Source organism: Trifolium pratense, linkage group LG7 (genome assembly GCF_020283565.1).
Source record: "Trifolium pratense cultivar HEN17-A07 linkage group LG7, ARS_RC_1.1, whole genome shotgun sequence".
Taxonomy (NCBI): Eukaryota; Viridiplantae; Streptophyta; class Magnoliopsida; order Fabales; family Fabaceae; genus Trifolium; species Trifolium pratense.
Genome location: NC_060065.1, coordinates 11,311,950 through 11,334,207, shown reverse-complemented (window position 1 = coordinate 11,334,207; position 22,258 = coordinate 11,311,950). Strand labels below are relative to the sequence as shown.

Sequence of the window (22,258 nt, the reverse complement as noted above, 5' to 3'; positions counted from 1 at the left end):
CTAACATTGGGACGGAGAAGGAGAAGCAGCACATGTTTTTGTTTATGTTTGAGACCAAAAAAAACTTTTATTTTATTCATTTTATTTTTCTAAAATTTGAACCTAACCACTTTACCTTGGGCCAACAAAAATAGATTAAAAAAATATTAGGACTTTTATTTAATTTTTTGAATCATTTTTTTAAGAAACATATTACCATATAAATTATTTTTTAGACACCTAAAAAGTGGAGGCCCGACGCCGTAGAGCACCATGCACTCCTTCAAAGCCGGCCCCGAAGATCACTATACCAGTTGCATTGACATCAATTGTTCACCACAAATTAATTCCCCAAGAGAACCGAAGCTCTGATGCAAGTTGACGGGATCAGAGTGCACAATGGAATATACGGATGCGTTTATTAATTAGTCTCTTTTTGTGGAACCCGAACAATCAAATTATCCAACACAGACAACACCAACGGTAATAACAACAAAGTAGTAAAAACTGTAAATAAAAACACGTCAATTTTAACGTGGAAAACCCTGAATATGAGATTTTCACAAATCACACTGAATGGGTTTCGTGAGCTGTTAAGAGAGGATCAGCTTGTTTGGATGAAGTTTCCAATGCCTTTGAAGGAAGTGAGACTTACTAAGGCAAGTTTTTCTTGAAGTCTCGACAATGTTTATGGGGCATTTAGAAATACTTTTGGCACAAGTTTCACAAATTTAGTTTCTTTGTGTATATTTTAATTTTTTAGGGTTAATGTCTCTTAACAAGCAGGCACAAAGGGAAGCTATTGACAAAGATATCGATGAAGTGTTTGGTGAAAGAGGCAAGAAGAGCATTTGCTGAAGTACTTATAATTGTATGCGTTGTTATTAGTGGGTTGTGCTATGCTCAGCTTATGTTGTTGGCCAGAGAATTTGTTGATTATTTTGAGACCAGGTGGTTCAATCAACTAACGCTTGCAGATATACGAAGAATTCCAGCTTGAATGGATAGATAGAGCCAGAGGCCACATGATTATCCAATATTAATTATTTTGTAGTATTCACGATTCTTAGAATACGAAATATAAAATATAAGGATACAACAACTCAATTTATGGAAAAAAAGGTTACAATATTCTTATTATAAATGATCATACCAGATGGTTATGCACATGTATCACAATGGACTGGAACATCAAGAAATTGTTCGTCATTTCCATCTTTCGGAGACATTTGACACCATATAATATCGCCATTATCAAGCTGCCCAAAAAAAAATCAACTATTATTACAAAGTTTGTGGTTGAGAAGTGAGGGAAAATAATTAAAGTTATGAGTATTTGTAATACCCCAATCACAAGTCAAACAGAAAGCAAATACAAGAATTAATACCTGATTGGCTTCGAATTTGGACATCAGACCATAACTAAATTAAATAACTTTTATTTTACATTCAGGCAAAACTCACAAAAAGTACTAAGTAGAAATTTGTGGTTTCAGACCCACGACACAACATATCAAATGTCCAACAACCTTTAACCATCCGAGTTGTGTATTTACTGGATGAGTAATTTTAAGAACACTCACTTTAACAAACTATCCGAGGAAGGTGGTTGTTTTCGTCGAAGCACGTGGAAGAAGAAAGGGTGATAATATTTTAGGGTTTTATAGACAAGTTAACCGATGACTAAATTGACGAATTAAAAAATAGATTAGGGACCTTTTAGTTGTTTTTAATAGTTTAAGGACTAAGTTGGTGAAAGAGTGATAGTTTAGGGACTAAATTGACTGAATACTCAAATAATAATTCTGCATCCGAATGAAATGAGGCCCATATATTTACAATGGAATAAGGTACATTTATCTAATCAGCTAAAAAAAATCGCTACTCCATAAAAAGAATTGAATACACTTTTTTTTTTTTTTTTTTTTTTTATTTCACATTACCCATTTGTAATTTTGTAAACAAGGAAGAATCTGAAGGTAACATCCAATTCAACTATTGTTATGATAATGTTTGAGTGCACCAACAGCTTCATGTAGCCTCTAATAACCTCAACATACCAAAATTATATTTAGAATTAGACATATAATAATGATTGAGGGTAGTAGATTATAAAGGAATTAATGATTGAGTGTCAATAGAGATTGACACTCAAAATCATCTATGTATCTGATCCAAAGTTCACAACCTCCTTGATTGTTCCTGCATTTTCAACCATGACAATTGCAACTTGCTCAACTGTCATGGATGTTGAAGGGGAGCTCAAGTAGTGTCTATCAGCATCCTTCATGAAAGACATAACTTTGAAAGCACCATTGACACCATTATGAATTTCACAATGCCCCGTCAGCAATCTCATCAATAGAATACAATCCAGAAGAGGGAACACAAATCGATGATGGGTCAACGTCCATGTCGGCATGAAAACTTTCCTCTCCAGCAATCTCGGACGGTTTTTCATTTCTAGTATTGCCATGATCCATACTCTGACCAGTGATATTACTCGTTCCACACACAGCAGCCCCATCACCATCCCGAGATAAAATATCATCGACGGCATGCCTCTCACAAACTAAGGCTTGATCTTGGGTAGCTGAAACTACCCTGGAGCTCTCCTGATGGATATCTATAACAATCCGTTTCTCATTAGGTTCCACAGCAGTCTGGATACTTTCTTTATCGAGTAGCGTATTTAACTGTTTCTGTACTGAAACTGCCAATGACACGGCATGATCGCGAAGTAAAGAATCAAAAGGTGGGCAATGCAGCATGGTATTTAGCGCCTGGCGATACTGCAATAAGCTGATAGACGATAGAACAAACCCTCTACTTCGGCAGATACTAAGAACTTTCAAGATATGCTCACAAAGGTTGCCATCTTTTGCCCAACAACAATCACAGATGCTCAACATTGAACCAGGGTTCGATACAATATAAGCTTTATCTTGCTCATCTTCGTCATCCACCTTAGCACACCCATCTTCCATCAAGACATTGGTATCTGGAATCTTCAGTGCTTTGCGCCATGATGTCAAACCACTCATCCATTCGTTTTTCCAATATCGTGCAAAATCATCTTTATCTGAGCATTCATCAAGCCAAAAATAAGAATGGACTTTTGTAACTAGCTTGTCAACCAGCCAATCAGCACGCTGGACATTAATGTCTTTCTCATTCAACAACCTGATCTTCAGTTGGTTGTGGTACAACTCAATTGCTGCACAAGATTCCTGGCTAGAAATCGGAAGAGTTCTAAGTGCATCAACCCATGCTCCTGCACCAAAGGGAAAAATAAGTTCAATGTACATAACTTCCAATAAAGACTTCATGACATTGAATGAACAGACAAACACTCAGGAAATATCCAGCAAATATTATTATACAAGTTATGCAAAGTAAAGGCAACAGTAACAAGTATAAACTATTAATAATTTTATATCAATTTAGAGATGATTATGTCAATTTAAGTCTACAACAGAAAAACAATATTAAATATTTATTTAAAATGGAAATAAGTATAGAAAGATATTACTAACCCATTCTAGGATACCAAGTGGCCTTGAAATAGTCCATAAAATTGGATTCATCAATGAAGTCCTCCACAAAATCTTCAAAGAGTGACATGGTTCCCTGACTGCGAGAAATTTTATCCATTATCCATCCAAGCCGTCTTGATATCTTTATTTGAATACCAGTTTCCAAACACTTTGTTATGTTTTTATGCCATGAATGTCGAACCCGCCAGAAACTTATTAATACTGAGCACTGAAACACATCCCTGAGAAATATATGGAATATAAATACTTGTCAATCAATAAATTGCGACAAATAGAATTCCATTAAGTGATATAGAAAAGCACAAGATCTCTTAGTTCAGAATGTCAAATATATAGCTATATTAAATTTTGAACAAGTCATCAGCATTGTCATAGAAGAAAAGTAGAAAACAGAGCAGCACAATCCTTTGCACAAGGTCAAAAAACTATACTATTTATTTATCAAATTCACCCATCCTTTGCACTTAGTAATGTATAGTTTAGGTTCAATATTTTAATAAACCAACAATCTCACGTTCTTCTGTTGAAGCAGAATATCGTTCCCTTACAACTTTATCTTCGGAGTTGCAATGGTTAAAATATCTTGTCATAGTCAAGCTGCCATTCACAGCCGAATATCCAGTTTTTCATAAACGCACCAAACATGTTGAAATTAATTGTCATTTTGTTCGTGAGAAAATTAAATCAGGTCTTATCACTCCTTCATATCGCCGGTCTTTTGACCAATTAGCTGACATTTTTAGTAAACCGCTTGGAGGTGACGCTTATAAACGACTACTGTGTTCTTGAGATTTCAATCTCACCTCCAACTTGAGAGGGGGGGGGGGGGGGGGGGGGGGGGGGGGGTGTTAGGAATATATGATACAATTAAGGAGTATATCAAGATATCAATGTGTGCCAAATTATCAGCAAAACTAGGCGTGTAAATAGCTGGTCAATGTATATCATAACAGCAAAGCATATCAGTACAGCAAAGCAAAGAATGTCAACTGCAACTTAAGGAAATTGTTATCAATTGTATTTAATAGGTTTTTCATTATAGGCTAGGCTCTTTAAATTGAGGGTAGTTGCCCTATGCTGACATGGCACAAATCAAATTCATCCGCATGAAGTTAAGTAAATTTTAACTATAATAGCAAATTATTATCTACTCATTACATTAAAATGGACTAAGTTATTCATTTGAGTTGCCCAATCTAGACCATCCATCTATCTTCTATTATTTATGCAATAAACAATATAAAATTTACAAGCCTAGTAAGTTAGAATAATATAATTGCAAAAACACACTCTAATTTAAACACTGGTTTTTATTTTAATCCATCTGCTTCAGATTTGCAAATGAACCTTTTTATTTCTGCATCTCTAAATTCTTCTTCTTTTCTTAATTTTCAGATAATTTTCATTTTGTTTTTATTTCAAAACATGATATGCAACAAATTACTGTGAAATATTATAAGGCTTTTGTAGATCGTGGTTTTAAGAATCTAATGTCACAGATCTTGTGTTTTTTCAACAACCATAGAGAATAATCAGAGAAAAACCTTTTCTTTTTATGGGCTTCACAAGTTTGCGAATTTTTACTTTAAATCTTATGTTTTGATGATTAAAACTTAATAATTTTGTATTAAGATCGTTAGAGTATCGAATCCGGGTATTTGAATGAATTTTATGGATTACTAATGGTGGTTTTTTATATTAAATTGATCTGAATCGTGCGGGTTTTAATATACATATGCGGGTCAAAATTCGGGTGACATCAGTAACACGCTGGAGGTTGAAGATGGTTGAAAATAATGAATCTTGAGATTGAAATTTTGAGTTTGAAATCTTATGGGCATAAGATTTTCTGGTATTATACAGCAAAGTTGAGTAGAGATGAATGATATACAGAATAGTTGTTGTTGACAGCAAAGTTGAATAGATCCCTCCCTCCCTAGCATATAATGAAAAACCTATATATATATATATATATATATATATATATATATATATATATATACATATATCATTGCATTAAAGAGCCTAGCATATAATGAAAAACCTATTAAATACAATTGATAACAATTTCCTTAAGTATGCAGTTGTTAAGAAGTCTCACATCGGTTGCGAGATGGTTTGAATATGTGTTTATAAACTAGAGGCAATCCTCACCTTATAAGCCGGTTTTGTAAGGTTCAGTTAGGCCAACTCCCAATTCTAAGAAGTCTCAACTCAAGGGGAAAAAATGAAAATGAAACGCTTGATTTTGGGAATGAGAAAAAAGCAGAGTACATGAAGAAGTCACTAGATAATCTGAACCAAGAAGAACCTATATTTAAAATCTTTACAACTACACAAATTGAACTCAGCTTTAAGGAAAGTTTTGACAAGTGTCAAGCTCATAGGCACTCATAGCAAATCCTTGCTGGACAAAATGCCAAAAACTTTACTTCTTCTGGGCAATATTTTGAATTGTTTTTCCCTCCTCTTCTGTTATGCAATTTTGGGCCAAATACATTGAGTCCAACACAATCTGGCCCAGCAAAGCCCAGTCCTTGAAAGAAGAAAAGCTTCAGCCAAACAAAAAAAAAAACAAAGAAGCAGAAGAACCGTCCCTTTCACGGCAGATTTGCAAGCTAGAATCCAAAAACTTCAATTAGGTTGGAATCAATTTCAAATTTCAAATTCTCCCTCTCTTCAATATCATAACTCACTTTCTTTCTCATGGATTTCAATTCTTCTCTCATCAGCTCTCTCTCATCCTCTCTGATATCTTCACCACCACCAACACCTTCGCTGTCGTCACTTTCTTTCTCATTGATTTCATTAAGTTCTCTTCTCAATCAAATCCTCCACTAGGTAACAATTTTTGTTTTCTCTTTGTTTTCACTTTGTTACAGATTAACTTCCATGGTTAATGATTAGTTAATGCGTTTTTTCTCACAAATTCACTTCCATTGCAAATCTTCAGGTAACAGATAATTTAGGATTCGTCAATCTGTAAGTAATCCCTTTTTATCTTTTATATGGTTTCTCTAATTTATGGATTACATTCATCTCATGTTTTGAATTTTTTTATTCATCCCCTGTATTATTACATTGTTTGTTCTTTGATTCATATTGTTTCTATTTTATTGATAAATTTGGAATACAATGATTTTCATGATTATTATTTGTATATTTGGATTCAGAAGTCACAAAACCTTATGAAGATACTTTTGTATGGATTTGATGTATAAGCATGAAGGTTTCTTCAGCTTCTTCATATAGAAAGGTTTCAACTTGCTTCTCAATCCCTTCCTTATTTCATCATTTGATTTCATATTCTGATTTTTTTTTTTTTGGAATGTTATTGTTTGTTCAGGTTCCAAAATTAGGGTTTGATTGAGTAAGTTTTCTGAACTTCAATTGATTGTATTTGAGTAGTATTTAGCTTATGTTTATTATTTGAGTAGTTATGTTTTTGTTTTGATTTTCGATTCAGAATTCAATATTATTAGAAAGTTTATCAAATTCAGAATTCAGGTACTTTGTAAGCATTAATTAATTAATAATGATCATGAGATAAACCATCAACTTGATTTAGTTACTTACTTTCATAGGTATTCTAGATGGATAATCTTATCAAGGTGTATCAAATTTGCAATCTGTGTGTGATAATTTGGTTGATTTTCATTCTATTTTCAATGAGTTATAGGCAGTTCAATTTTGAAGTAATAGATCTAGATTTTTTTTTTTTTATATTCAATAGATCTAGATTTTTGTTGGTGAAAGTTTAAAACTTTCATCCTTGATTGTTGAATTGTGTTGGTACATCAACTTTATCTGTTAATTAAATTTTTGGAATGGTTCTTGAATTAATTTGGAGGTTAATGAGTAATGAAATTTACAGGTGGGGTAGAATCTTTTACCTAACTAAAGGAATATAGATTGAATTAGGGCTCATATGAATATCAGATGTGGTTATTGTGATGATCATCATAATCTTCAATCTAATGAGAACATTTTCTATGTAGATTTTGTAGGCTTAGACACTGTAATTTATTTCTCTATACTTGGTTGGATTCTTATAGGCTATTGCTAAAGATAAACTTGATTGGGGGTGATACAAGTAGTGTGAGTACTCCAGTTTTATATTACAATAAGGCATAAGTTATTTAACTGTAATATTTTAAATTAGTCTTTGCAATAAACTCAATTTTAGATTAGTCTTTTTGTTGAACATTGTTGCTTATTTATGTTGTTGAGTCTTGTGTTGTGATTGAAATCTATTGAATTTGTGTGTTGGAAAACCTTTCGTTGTAACAAGGCTTCTGAAAAATAAAAGTGGTGTGATTTCTTTCCATATTAGAGCCTTGGTCATTTTGTAGGTGTTTGGATCAATTTATTTCATATTTCAGTTTCACATGTTTGTTGTGATTATGATGACGTTAACTATTAAGTATGATTTTTGGTTTTTATGTATTCTTTTATGCAAGATGATATTAAGTATTAGATAGATGAAGAATGTGCAAACTAAAGGACATCATGAAGAGAATTCTTTTTTTTGTGTAATACATTGAATCAGGGAACAACAAGAGGTAAGTCTTTTTTAGTTGTAGTAATTCTTATCATTATCTGTTTCTGGACATGGTAGACGTAGATTTGATGGTGCTAGCTCTATTTTTAACATTTCGATACTCACTGGCTGTTCCTATTTATCGTTAGAAAAAAACTTTAATGAGATTTTATTAGGATTTTTTATCACGTTGATCATCTCACCATTAAAATTTATTGAATCCTTATCCCACTTATCTATTTTTGAAGTTTAAACCCCTAATGAATTTTAATGGCGAGATGATGAACATAACCCTCTCATGTTTGAATCCAAATTCATTCTATTAGATCCTCTCTTATGGATTTAAGTTGGATAGTCTTTTAAAGCTCACTGTTCATGCTTCTAACAATAAGATGACCCTGATGCATTATCTTTGCATGTTATGAGTTACTAAGTATCAATTGCCATAAACAAATATATCATTTGATTGCTAACCCTTTTTTGTGCAGTGACGAACAAGGAGTCTTTAAATAGTCACCAAAAGTATGAATTCAAGACACTAAATTTAAGGTATAGCAACATATTTGTTACCAACTTTTTCTTTACCTTTTTAGACTGTGATTTTACCTTTTGTGTCTATCTATGTTTTGCTAACCCCAAAACTGTGAAGCTAGATAGTTTGAAACAAAAGGGTAAGTGAGGAAAGTTTAATCAACTTTGTGGTTTATTGATGAGTTTGTATTTAATCTACTCAGTGAGGTTATGTCTTCTTTGTTTTTTTCGATCAATCCACTACTTTAATTGCTCTGGTACATTAGAACACATTTGTACAAATTCATTCTCCCCAAAATTTTCCATTGCTTTCCATGATTTTGTAAAAAGTGATTCTTCTAATTTGTTATTTTTGTCTATTTGTTATGTAATGAATGAGGTTGAGTTACGATAAAACATATGATTTAGATTCTGGTTGTTTGGTTGTATTGTGTAAGATTCATAGTTCAGACAATCTTCAAATGTTTCTCCCATTTTATGCAAGACCAGATCATGTTATGCCTTACCAATATTGTATAGCTTTATGTTCAATTTCATTTGTAACAGATGGTTAAGAAATTTGTCTAATCATTTACATTACCAATTTTAATCCCAGTTAATGCCTTAGACTCAATGAAATGTGTGGTTGCCGTTAAAAGGAAAGGAGAAGTGCAAGAAGACGATATTTACATTTAAGTTTCTCACTTCCTTTTCATTGATGAAGAAAGAGGTAGTACATTAAGATATCTTCCATAAATTAATTTATTATTGCTATCTATCTTTTATATTTGTTCATCATCCTAAAAACTACAGACTTATATGAAGTATATAAAGAACAAAATAACAGTACAGGGGATGCCATCTTATTATATTAAGCAACCACTTTATATATCAATGCATACAAAATAAAATCAATTAGCCGTTTTGACTTTAAATTTACTTGAACATGTACTTATGATTGTATTTTATGCTATTAGGTGAGTGAAGATCCATTCATCTTGCTTCTTGCAAAGGTAGTAGAAGTTTTATGTATTTTGATTGTCATAATTTAATTTTGTTCCCGGCTGATTTGGAAGAAGCAGAATACATAGTGTTCAAGTACATATAGTGGATAGTGCAATGGGTTGTTAGCTTTTTCGTGTATAAGACTTGGTTTTGGAGTTTTTCATTAGTTTGGTTTTGGAGTTCTATAGTTTTGATTTTAGAAATTTGCAAAAAATTTGCAGAGAAGCAATGCTTGGTCAGTTTGGTAATCCTATAGTTTTGATTTGTTTGATTGCTCTCCCAGACATTTTTAACACATTCATTTTTTTGACGGCGAGTAACGAGAATGAAGTTGGAAAGTTGCTATTAACTATTGTTGAGAGAATGTAGCAAGATTAGCAATGCCATGATGAAGGAGTGGCTTGCCATGTTTTCCCTTAGCATTCTGATTTACATGTTTTCCCTTGCCATTTTTTCTTAACTGAACATGAACCTTAAGTGTCTCATTCTTAGAAGGCTTTGTTGATTCACGTACTAGGACATAATCCCTTTAAATATGTCAAGCCATAACAATTTGGTTTCTAATATAAATTTGGAAGGTACTTAATTGAACATGAACCTTACGAGTCTTATTCTTAGAATTTTATCTGATTCATCCAAAAAAAAATATTGTGATATGAAAATGTTCATATTTCCATCTTTTTTTTTTACGACATATTTCCATCTTTTGTTGCTGTGTTTATGGGTCTTTATTCTTCTCTTAGGAATACAATGAAGTAGAAGAGAATGAGAGAGTGAATAGTGTTTAGTGAATGATAGATCTCAATAGTCACATTTTTTTCTTTAGGTATTGTATTCAGTTTATTAGTTCTTGGTTTCAGTAACTAAATCTAATGTTTGAAGACTTTTCAAAATAATCTCGTGTTTTAAAACATTGTTGTTACTTAAATGCATTAGTCACCTATTGTCTTTTTGTTCTATTTGGTTTTTATTTTTGTTTATGATTATATATACACACATGTTCCCTCTTCAATTCAAATTTGTTCAATTCCCTCTTTCCCTTCTATATCTCACCGAGTTTAATATTGGATGGCCTATGTGAGTAAAAAATTTGTTCTATTGGTTAAAGTGTATACAAGCTGAAGGGAAATATGGGAGTAGCTTTCAATATCAACGGGACTGCGACCTTAAAAGAGTGATTTTAAGATTTTGGCTGCCTTTTTTTTTTTTTTTTTGAACCATGCTGCCTTTTGTTAATCCCTACTGAAACTCTAATTTTTGCAATTTTAGGTAACACATCAAGCATGAGATTAAATAGGTCACGACTTTATATCCAATACCAAGTAATAATTAGTGCACATAATGTGCCATATACAAGCAGAAAAGCTCGACACGAGCTTGATATTGTACCAGTTCTCCAACTACAAGGAAACTCTAGAGTTTGTGGAAGATTAGCTAAAGCCTGAGTGCAACTAGGATAGACACAATTTCTATTGTATATTCTTGATATAGTTATCTCAATTTCTATTGTATCGTGTACTATTAAAAGTATGTACACCGCATTTTTTATTTGTATATTGTCTTAACTTATATATTAATTACATAGAGATTAAGCACATTCTATTGGTGTTGCCTTATTTTTCACCCTTTCCTTTATAGTGCACGATTCAAAAGCACTCAATAAAGTTTAATCAATGAAGAGCTTTATGCGGCAGACTAATATATAAGTTCAAAAAACATTTATGTGAGTGGTTTTTGTACTATATTTATCTTTTTAAGGTGCTCCTAATGATCTACTATCATGAGAGACTGAATTCATTCATAAATATAAGATATAATTTTTTTTATTGGTAAAGTGATATAATTTATTATTTGTTCAAGTGAATATTTAAGTGCTTACGCGTTTAATTAAAGAACCAGACTAAGTGTTATTAATGCTTGCCTATCACATTTTATGTGGATGTTAGAATGCTGCATAATTATGCGGAAACAGAGTTCATCTTCTTCGCACCAGCCGGGGATCGAACTCAGGACCAATATAGAGACATGTAGACTCAAATTTTGTACTTTGATATTAGTAAAATAAGAATACTAGGGATTGGCCGCAGAAGAAGAATGATGACTACTTAGCTTGCTTATAGCATCAAATATATTTATATTTACTATATGCTTTCGGTTAGTGCCATATACAAGCAGAAAAGCTCGACACGAGCTTGATATTGTACCAGTTCTCCAACTACAAGGAAACTCTAGAGTTTGTGGAAGATTAGCTAAAGCCTGAGTGCAACTAGGATAGACACAATTTCTATTGTATATTCTTGATATAGTTATCTCAATTTCTATTGTATCGTGTACTATTAAAAGTATGTACACCGCATTTTTTATTTGTATATTGTCTTAACTTATATATTAATTACATAGAGATTAAGCACATTCTATTGGTGTTGCCTTATTTTTCACCCTTTCCTTTATAGTGCACGATTCAAAAGCACTCAATAAAGTTTAATCAATGAAGAGCTTTATGCGGCAGACTAATATATAAGTTCAAAAAACATTTATGTGAGTGGTTTTTGTACTATATTTATCTTTTTAAGGTGCTCCTAATGATCTACTATCATGAGAGACTGAATTCATTCATAAATATAAGATATAATTTTTTTTATTGGTAAAGTGATATAATTTATTATTTGTTCAAGTGAATATTTAAGTGCTTACGCGTTTAATTAAAGAACCAGACTAAGTGTTATTAATGCTTGCCTATCACATTTTATGTGGATGTTAGAATGCTGCATAATTATGCGGAAACAGAGTTCATCTTCTTCGCACCAGCCGGGGATCGAACTCAGGACCAATATAGAGACATGTAGACTCAAATTTTGTACTTTGATATTAGTAAAATAAGAATACTAGGGATTGGCCGCAGAAGAAGAATGATGACTACTTAGCTTGCTTATAGCATCAAATATATTTATATTTACTATATGCTTTCGGTTAGTCTTAAGGGTAACTAAAAATGTGTCATTAAATTGAGGAGGAACAATCAATAGATAAATGTTCAATTATTATAACACGGGAGACTATAGTATAGACTATTGATAAGGTAAATGAATTAGAATCACCTGAAGGGAAGGCGTCTCGAAAGAGTTATGTTTATGCATATATCTTATGTTTATAATGTTAGGACAAATTTTGTATTATCTTTTCCTTATAATATAGTTATATTATGTTAATTAACATTTATCTAACTATTTTATTAAAATAAATTATAAACAATTTCCCGTGCGTTTTCTGAATGATACTCTTAAGTTATTGTTTGTTTGTTGGTTTAGGTTTTAACTATAACAACAGTTATATTATTATATGTCTTTTTTATATGGTTGTGTTATATTAACTACCAATTATCTAAGTGTTGTATTTAATCAGATAATAGAATCGTCCTCGCCCGTGTGTTGCACGGGTTCCTAACTAGTATTAAGCACATTTCAACCATGTTTTTGCACAAAACTATATGCATTTATAAGAAGGCACCAATCATTAATGAAATTATCTAACTTAATCGATATATTGAACCCACCTGATTGCTAGGACATCATACTGTGGATCGTCTACTACAAAGCCAGCCAACTTCCATGTAGGATCTTTTGTGCAAACTCTATTATACAGAGCCCTCATCCATCGATGCGCCTCCAAACATGAAAACTTTGGTGTTATTATCCAAGCCACAGGAATGGCCTTCTTGTCTGAGTTGAATACTAGAAGACTATGAACAGGGTACTGCATAATTTACCAATGTGCTTGATGTTAGTTTTTTTAAAACTCAATGAAAATTATATGTTTCTGGTTACTAAAATTCAACTGAGAAAGGTGCTAACAGACCTTTAATTTATTTGTACCAAATCTTGAATCAGATGCAACCAAACCACGGTTCCCAAACCTTATCATTTGTTGCAATTGCCACTCAGTTTGAATGCCCAGAATGAATGGATCCGAATCAGAGAAATCTTCATAGAAGAAAACATTACTCTGGTGGCTTTCAACCCACATGCAGATACTAACAGAATCATCAGTATCTAGCTCATATGTAGAACGACGGATTGCCCTCTCTTGTCGTCGAACATAACGGTGAGTCAAGAGGTCATCGCGGTTACGTGGACCACCTTGTTTCTTAACTGATTCATTGTGCCTGTCCATAATGGTCTCCACTGACACTCCGACGTATAGAAGAGATAAAACCCGAAGTCGGAGATCTTCTGAAATATATGGGGCAAACTCAGCAGGTGTTCCAGCAGCCTTATTATCCTGTGGGCCGTGGCACGGCAAACCTTTTTCATCCACATGCTTATCATTGTTATATGTGATCAGTGCAACCGAAGGTTTGGCTATGAGGCGTTTCACAATGAAGTGACAGGTGCAACCTCTCTTGGTATTTGGTCGACCAGCATTTTTCTTCTTTGGTGGTACAACTCCACCTTTTCTAGGATCATCTGGACCAAAGGAACACCAATACCTACATGGAAATGGAATATGAAAACCAGATGATGGAATAAGAGATACCAAATGCGAAATAGACATTTACAACTTACAAAATATAATCTAGTGTGCCATCAACCTTTTGCTTTAAAGGTGTTGATGGAGGGCGATGCCGACGCCTTGTTCTAACATAAAATCTTGTAGGACATTCTTTATTATTAGATTGACCCCTGACAAAATCGTCAACTCTGGCAAAGGGGATTAGAGCAACTGTATCTAATTTATGATGCCAACCTTCGACTTTTGACCAAACTAGTTCATCAGAAGAAATTTCCAAGGTGGGAGGATTTTGTACCGGAAGAGATAGGATAGCATCCCATCTCGCCATTCTGGATGAACGCTAAATGGAATTTTCCTGTATATTAAAGAATAACTTATTCAATTGGTTAATAAAATTCAGCACCACAACTCCAATATGTAATAATTTGTAAAGTGGACATGTTGCACAACAATGTTGCGAGCGATATAGCAGCACTTGTGCATGCAAAGTGATATTAACAACTAGTAATACTATAAAGTAAACAGCTCCATGATACATAGCCAAATCAACCAAAAAGAAATCATGAGACAAGCTTAACAAAACAAATTCAACCAATCATAAGAGCACCAAAAGCAGAACAATTCAATTAGGGATTTGATTGGTTACCGAAATTGAAAAGAAAACTTTGGGATAAGAGAAGATTTTGATGCGATTCAGCTCCTCCCGGTGTAAAACAGTTGTGGTCGCACAGCAGAGAAGGAGGTGCCGCCGCTGCTCCTTCAGCTAGAGAGAGAGAAGGAGGTGTCTTTCTTTTTCAGTAGATAAAAAAATAAAAAATAGGGCTCAATGTGCATCTGCCTTTTTTTTTTTTTTTTTGATAAGCAATGTGCATCTGCCCTTGTTCAGGTCATCATGTAGGACTCTTACGACATAATTGAGGTCTCGGTTATAAAATGATCTATGGCAAATTCTATCATGAACAAGTTGATCAAGTGGTGCATGGTGCACCACTTCTCAATAACTCTACGACGAATATAAATTTTACAAAATTCACCGTTGGATTGAAAGTTTATATCACATAGATCATCCATAGAAATATTTAGAAAATTTGAAAATCATTTGATGTGTTATTGAGACCCATCAAAATTAACGGCTTATGAGTTTTTATTAAATACCGTTAATTCGGATACGTCTCAATAACATATCAAATGATTTTCAATTTTTCTAAAAATTTGTATGGATGATCTATATGATATAAACTTTCAATCCAACGGTGGACTTTGTAAAATTCATATTCGTCATATGGTTATTGACAAATGGTGCACCATGCACCACTTGATCAACTTGTTCATATTAGCCAAAGCCTATTTATGTAAATCCGTTCAAAAACAAAATTATCATGTAGTTATATATTATGTTAGGATGTATTAAATTTGATACTAATTTTCTATATATTTGATACTAATTTCTTTTGTCCTCTATTTTAAAAAAAGAAAAAGTAATTTGATCAAAGTATCAATTGATTGGTTCAAATAATGGGATGTTCATAACTTCAATGAAATAAAGATGAAATACGGCAAAAAAAATCATGATATGATATTAAATATTGTGAAATGATGAATTAGAAACTTATAATTTTAATTATGATTTGGTATAAAATATTGGGAGGTTCATATCTTGTTTCCATCTGTTATCATTTGGAGCTACCATATGTAACAAACAATTGGACTTGGAGTTATTTAACATTTTAGTAAGTGTAAAAGATCAAAATGTTTGTAAAAAAAATGATGGTCGGTTCCTATATCTGATTGTTGAAAGGTTTTGCCACCTTCTCATTCAAACTGAATTACTCAATTCTTGTTTGATCTATTGAAAATGACCTCTTTTCTTAAAGAAAATTACGCATGTTGTTTAATACAGTAGTACGTAGTAGCATATATTTAGATTTGAATTTGATCATAAAAGAAGAAAAGTAATACCATGCGTATAGAATTGGGCATTAACCTGGAGGCAACACTATACAAGATATTAAATATGTTGCATATAGTACTCGCTACTGTCTTAAGTTCATTTTTTATATACATTTTCAATGAATTTCTTCTTATATTAAGGAAGAGAGAGAATATTTCAATAAACTCTATGTTTTGTTTGAATGATGATGGGACCTTTAACCGCAAGACCTTAACCACCATCTCCATGACAGTGGCCTCTAGAATAATACAATTTTAACATTTGGCTACCAAACCCATCCTAGCAGTTTTGAAACCGTCGACAACAAAGATACTGTAAATTAGGTAATATTCCTTCCATCACCACACAACAAGTGTCACATACTATAAATGAAAGAATAGAAAAATAATCACAAGTGTCAACATACTATAAATAAAAGAATAGAAAAATAACTTTATTAAATTGATCTTATTGATTATTAATCCATTCTACTTCCTCATTTCACAAAAAATAGTAATCGAGTGTGAAATGAACATGTCTTGTTTTCCACGCTTCATTATTCAATCTGTTCAATTTTACTCTGGCGAAATAGATATTTCAATTATCAAAGAAATAGATATTTCAATTATCAAAGAAATAGATATTTCAATTATCAAACATTATCAACAAAAAAAAAGAAGAAGATATTTCAGGTTAAATTTAAATTTTAAATAACTGCCGACAACTAGAAAATAAGTCCCAGTGGGACAAACAAGTGTGCAACAATAGCCGTTCTGCCAGGTCCTCAAATTGGATGGAGAAAATAAGTTCAAAGCAACATAATATAATGCTTCACTTCACTCTATTGTTTCAAATATAGAATGGCAAGAAAGGAGGCAAAATTTATCAACTATTCAATTAAACCTCTAACAAAAAGAAAAAAGCCTTAGCTAAATAAGCTCTTAAGAGCAAAATTTGCTATTTACAGCATCATCATGTTCAAAGGCAAAATAACATTTGAAAAAACATCTTGCAAATGCAAATTTTAAACCTATTTTAGAAATCTCCCAGTAGATATGCACATGGATCACATCTATGTACATCTATAAGGCATTCGGCTCGATTAAATCATACAGTCTAGATACTGATAATAATGTTTTCTGGTGAACTCTAACAAGCTACCGTATGTTTGATCAGCAACACCAACAAACAGAGCCTCTGTGTCAGGGCTAAAAGATACACCAGCAATTTCGCCAAATATATCTATCTCTTGACTTTGTGTATAACCAGATTGTGAATCAAAAATATGGACAAAGTCTGCTGGCTCAGCCATGGCCAAAAACCGTCCGTCGGATGTGAACCTTAAGGCCCTTATTGCACCCATTCTTCCCTTTAGTACTGCTATGGACTGTGAAAGGTTTCTTATGTCCCACAATCTGCATGTTGTGTCCTGATTTCCAGTAGCCAATATTTGTCCATTTGGGTGCCATGCAGATGCGAAAGAATAGTCCAAGTGCCCTTTTAGGTTTCCAGTGACCTGAGAGATACCATAAATTATATAAAATCAGAATCTAAACGAAACATTAAGGACAATGTAACAGCTAAAAATTATCTGCAAATTAAACCAACTACCTTCCCAGTATTAGCATCAGCTATCAAGCCCTCAGTACTGTCCCCGAGAACAGCCAACAACTTTCCATCCGGACTAACAGAAGCATTCTGCAACAGTCAATATTGAAACATAATTGTTATTTGCTAAGTGTTCTTACTTCTTAGAAATGAAAATCAAAATAGTACCAGGAATATCAGTTGATGACACTCACATTAACAGACCAATCATACTTAAAACAACCAAGAGAAGCAAAATTCTCTGCATCCAAAACCCGAACTTGGGAATCATTATTTGCTGCGATGACCCTCAACGACCCACTGCAAAGAGACAGTTGAGTTATGAACCAGGCAACAAAAATTTCAAGCATAAGCTTTTGTATTTAGATGCTTACCTGGGATTGCGGAAAACATCCACTGCATTGGTTATAGCATTATCATCTGTACTTATTTTACTGCAGAATGCGACTCCGGATTGATTCAAATTCTGGTACAAAAATAATTCAAACCCGTTAAAAAGAGGAATTTTGTATGTTATGGTTTATTTCTCAATTGAAAGAAATCATGATGCACGCTACCTTGCAAATAAGCTCGCCATGAAAACCACCTGCCACCATCAGGTTTTCCTTAACTGTCATGGTACTAATTTGCACTCGTGATACAGGGTGAACTAATCCAGAATGCTTCTGCTAAAGAACGTAAGTACAGTAAAATAAGATGACATTGAGTACAAAAGAAACAAATTTCATTGTATCAACTAATAGTAAATACGATTGTCAAAAAAAAATAAAAAAACTAACAGTAAATACGTACAAGGGTTGGAATAATTGGTTTGGCCACATTTAGCACTTCTTTACCCCTTCTTAGTAATGAGGACCAATGCATCACGGAGTAGTTTTGCATTAGGTATACATCATGCTTTGATGTTGCCCACAACAGATTCCTCAGCTTCAAAAACAAGACACATTGATAACACATCAATATCAACACCCGACTAGGCAACATAATATGATCATAAAATAAGACACTGATATCACTCTAGACAAATCAAGCACCACATTCTAACATTGAAGAATGACCAAGAATAACAATTACTCTAAATGTTAGAATGGTAGGGTGGGTATACTATGTCAGAATACTTGTGGTGTTAAGTTACTGTGTTAGTACATATGATTGTTATTGAACCATGTTTGTATGCAATGCAATATGTTTATTCTTGTGTTGGTATATATGATTGTTATTAAACCAAATTTGTATGCAATATATGTTTGTACTTGACTTTATAATTCCTCAAATGTCAATACTAGATATAATTCCACAATGATTCACTATTAGTCTATTGCTTAATTCTGCACTGGTAAGTATCTGCAATCCTATTTATCTTACCTGTGAATGACATGAATTTTATTTATGGAAGATCTTAAGACATAGACTGAAACAATATATAAAAAAACATGGTTCCATGAAATAAGACTGACTTTAAATGAATGCTGAATGAAACAATATTTAGAGCAGTAATCGGGTGCTCAAAGTAGGAAAAAAAAATTAAGGTAAACAGCAACGAAAGATAACTATTCTAATATTCTATGGACAAGATCCTAGTCCTAGAAATATACCGCCAAACATCATGAGGCAAGGCTCCTCTTGACAAGACAAAATCAATAATAACTAATAGCAGATATTTTTAGAGCCCTCTCAAATGTGGTCAGATGTTTTCCTATCATACCATAAAATTACGTCCTCCCAAGCTGCTCACTTTCCACCTGCTTTAAAGAGAGAAATAGAAGGCCTAAATGCATAAATAGGTTAAGCAATATATTATATATTGCAGAAACAAATAATGCTGCAGTCATTATATGCACATATATATATCAATTAAAAGGAGGAAGAATAAATAAGCCATAGAAGGGAATGATCAGGCATATGAAGTAGCAGATGCAATAATGGGAAACAACCATAGGATAAAAAATTAGAGCGGACAACAGTAATATTGAACACAGCTTAAGAACAAGTACTATTAACTATTGTTCATGCAGTCATAGTGGCTATTCTGCAACTATGTAAGTACAGAATTTATATTTGTTCCACAATTGGTAACTAAGACAGCTAATTATATTGTCCGAAGTTCAAGCCCACCAAATTAAATTCTTCCATCTAAACTATTTGACTTCAGAACCCCAAAACTGATTGTTGGTTTAACTAAAATTAGCGTACTGTGGTCAACTTTTTAGTTTAATACTCTGCTAAATCCAGTTAGGAACAGTACTTGTATAATACAGCTCATGTGTACTGAATTTTCGACCACAAGAAATGGGATTGTATAGTCGTATAGAGTCAATAAAGCTCTCATCTGATCTCAAGTGTTGTATGTGGACATGGATAGGTGGCTGTGTGTGCACAGTCATTATGTTGAATGTAAGAATTTTTTTTTTTTTCCTTCACAAGAAATCACTAAAATTTTAAGCATGCAAGTCATACCATAGCCTTGATGCATCCATATCCATCAATTGGCATGAAAACGACTTGTCTGTAAAAATTAGAAAACAATATCCACCGTCCATTGGAGCTACTTCTTTTTTAAAAATCAGTTGGTTTTAAGAAAGATTTTAGAAGATCAATTTAAGCGTACAAGACACAGGATAAAATAATCTTTGAGAAATATTTGCCCCCTAAAAAATGGATTTAATGAATAAAATTCATGCTCAAAAGCCTAAAGTAAGGTCAATTATAATTTATAAAGACACGGCTAAAATATTTTGATAAAGAATTTAACAGAGAAGATTTAATTTTCCAAATCTGGGCTTTGCATAAATTATACCAGTACAGAAATATCAACAGAAAAGGTCATTGGCATAATTTCTATGGACAAAACTTAGATGCTCAAAAAGGACCATATGTTAAGGGAGTTTGTTTGTACATATTATTTTTTAACAGAACTTGTTTGTACATGTGAAATCCCCAAAATACTTTCTTTAGAATACCAAAATAAAGGGGTCAGCCAGCCATTAATTCCATCCTTCCAAAACAAGAATGGGTTACATAATCCTGCAAAACTAGAATACCAAAATAATACACCGAAAAAATTACTCAAAAAGTCAAGTATGACTCACTGCAAACAAACAGTAGTAGTATATAAACATAATAAAACAATCAATTAATCAGATAAAATAATTCATAAAAACCAAAACTCAAAAAAATGAACCATGATATCTCACAAAAGTAATATAAATATGGCAACACAACATAAGAAGAATGAACTAAAATTTCTGTTTAAATCCAAAATATAGGAGTGAATTAATCAAGTACAACACAAATGAATAAGCAGTAAGCACAATCCAATTCCAATCCCACCAAATGAATAGTACGTAGTAATAAAATGATCAAAGTCTCTACCTGAAAATGCACAATTGTTGATTTGACAAGCCTGGTATTGAACTGAAAATCATAGAAGGAATTCCCTTTCTGCACTTCCAAACATTCCTGGTAACCGATCGAAAACATAAAAATATATACCAAAGTTTAGAAAAGTAGTAAAAGAAAAATCAATGAAATAAGTGTCTGACATCTGTTTTGCTTTGATTAAAGTATTACGTAATTCTTATAACATAATATATCCTCCTTTTTTATAAGTTATTTTCATAAGTTCTTCAAGATATGATTGAAGGTAGTAACTAACTTTTTTGAATTGAAACCAAAACATAAGTAAGGTAGTGAAAATAGAAAAGAACCTTATGAAGGTGTTGACGAGAGCGCGTGAGGCTCTCGTAATTCTTATACTGTTTCAAACGAGTTTCACGGTATTCATCTCTACTATAATTAAGCCTCTCCCATGGAATTCCTTGAATATCTTTCCCTTTTCGTGCTTCCAAAGCAGATGTATCAGTCTTCATATTACTCTGTTGTTACAAAACAAAATCAAACCTCTCATTATCTCTCAATTCAAGAATGGAATAAAATATAGAAAAAGAAAAGGAGTAGTACCGTTTCAAAATCGTCTTCAAAATCGGAGTGGTGAGAATCGGAAACGGAAATACGGGAAGGAACATTGTCAGAGAAGGTTTCGTCGTCTTCGAAATCAGAGAATTCGAAGTAGTCGTCGGTAACGACCTCGAGATCGTCGTTGTTGAATTGCTCCATTACGATTGTTGTTAGACGAATGAAAATGAAAACGAAAACGAAGGAAGAAAAAGAATGTGTAGAGAAACAAGTGACAGATAGTGATGTACTTATAGAGGAAAAAGGGGGAGGGGAGACTAGAAGGAGGTGGAAGGAAGTGGGGTCCACATAACCGCCCGTTACTAACTGCTTCTCTCTGCCGTTTACGTGTATGTTTGGTTTCAATTCTGGAGCATCCAGAATTGATTCTGGACGTGTAGAATTGATTCTGACTTGTTTGGTTTCTCAAAAGTAAAATTGATTCTGCCTCCAGAATTGATTCAGCTAGAAATCGTAGCTTCTGATTCTAGAATTAATTTTTACACTCAAATTTTTTGTTCAACTCACTTTTTCATGATTATATCCAAACATAAACCACTTCAGCTTAAAATCAATTTTGGCCAGAATCAATTTTACAGAATCAATTCTGCCAAAATCAATTCTCTCCGCCGCAGAACCAAACACACGCTACATCTGTTATCATTC

General features: G+C 33.0%; 2 protein-coding genes and 1 long non-coding RNA gene across 12 annotated transcripts; 1 reads left to right on the top strand and 2 right to left on the bottom strand.

Moving 5' to 3' along the window:
• Window positions 1-1,169: 1,169 nt before the first annotated feature.
• LOC123896959 lies at window positions 1,170-15,037 on the bottom strand. The gene is made up of 7 exons (XM_045947418.1): window positions 14,747-15,037; window positions 14,154-14,455; window positions 13,447-14,077; window positions 13,145-13,344; window positions 3,516-3,757; window positions 1,368-3,253; window positions 1,170-1,238 (listed from the first exon to the last, which is right to left on the bottom strand). Exons 2-6 carry the CDS (start codon window positions 14,426-14,428, stop codon window positions 2,313-2,315), a joined length of 2,289 nt encoding a protein of 762 aa, XP_045803374.1. The 5' UTR covers window positions 14,429-14,455; window positions 14,747-15,037; the 3' UTR covers window positions 1,170-1,238; window positions 1,368-2,312.
• LOC123896960 lies at window positions 6,052-11,286 on the top strand. Of its 5 annotated transcripts, none has more exons than XR_006804709.1 (7): window positions 6,052-6,377; window positions 6,490-6,518; window positions 6,710-6,792; window positions 6,883-8,098; window positions 8,565-8,625; window positions 9,246-9,599; window positions 10,861-11,286. It is a non-coding gene; the product is annotated as an uncharacterized LOC123896960 (long non-coding RNA). The 5 variants fall into 5 exon arrangements; XR_006804707.1 differs by having other exon boundaries at window positions 6,490-6,792; window positions 9,246-9,316; window positions 9,564-9,599; XR_006804706.1 differs by having other exon boundaries at window positions 6,490-6,792.
• Window positions 15,038-16,891: 1,854 nt separating the features above from the next.
• On the bottom strand, window positions 16,892-21,840 carry LOC123896958 (uncharacterized WD repeat-containing protein C2A9.03-like). 6 transcript variants are annotated; one of them, XM_045947411.1, is made up of 9 exons: window positions 21,599-21,840; window positions 21,346-21,513; window positions 21,011-21,097; window positions 18,431-18,565; window positions 18,196-18,306; window positions 18,013-18,104; window positions 17,833-17,938; window positions 17,642-17,728; window positions 16,892-17,546 (listed from the first exon to the last, which is right to left on the bottom strand). In XM_045947411.1, exons 1-9 carry the CDS (start codon window positions 21,752-21,754, stop codon window positions 17,133-17,135), a joined length of 1,356 nt encoding a protein of 451 aa, XP_045803367.1. In that variant the 5' UTR covers window positions 21,755-21,840; the 3' UTR covers window positions 16,892-17,132. The 6 variants fall into 6 exon arrangements, with proteins under 6 accessions (XP_045803367.1, XP_045803368.1, XP_045803369.1 ...); XM_045947412.1 differs by having other exon boundaries at window positions 18,196-18,303; XM_045947413.1 differs by lacking the exon at window positions 21,599-21,840 and adding an exon at window positions 19,344-19,383 and having other exon boundaries at window positions 21,346-21,395.
• Window positions 21,841-22,258: the final 418 nt, after the last annotated feature.

Coding starts and splice junctions, on each gene's coding strand:
- LOC123896958 (XM_045947411.1), bottom strand. CDS start 21,754: ATGGAGCAATTCAACAACGACGATCTCGAGGTCGTTACCGACGACTAC. Junction 18,566..21,010: donor CAACAATTGTGCATTTTCAG/GTAGAGACTTTG, acceptor TTGTTTTTGAAG/CTGAGGAATCTGTTGTGGGC. Junction 17,547..17,641: donor CTGATGCTAATACTGGGAAG/GTAGTTGGTTTA, acceptor GGTATCTCTCAG/GTCACTGGAAACCTAAAAGG.
- LOC123896959 (XM_045947418.1), bottom strand. CDS start 14,428: ATGGCGAGATGGGATGCTATCCTATCTCTTCCGGTACAAAATCCTCCC. Junction 13,345..13,446: donor TTGGTACAAATAAATTAAAG/GTCTGTTAGCAC, acceptor TAAATTATGCAG/TACCCTGTTCATAGTCTTCT. Junction 3,758..13,144: donor TATGATGTCCTAGCAATCAG/GTGGGTTCAATA, acceptor TATATTTCTCAG/GGATGTGTTTCAGTGCTCAG.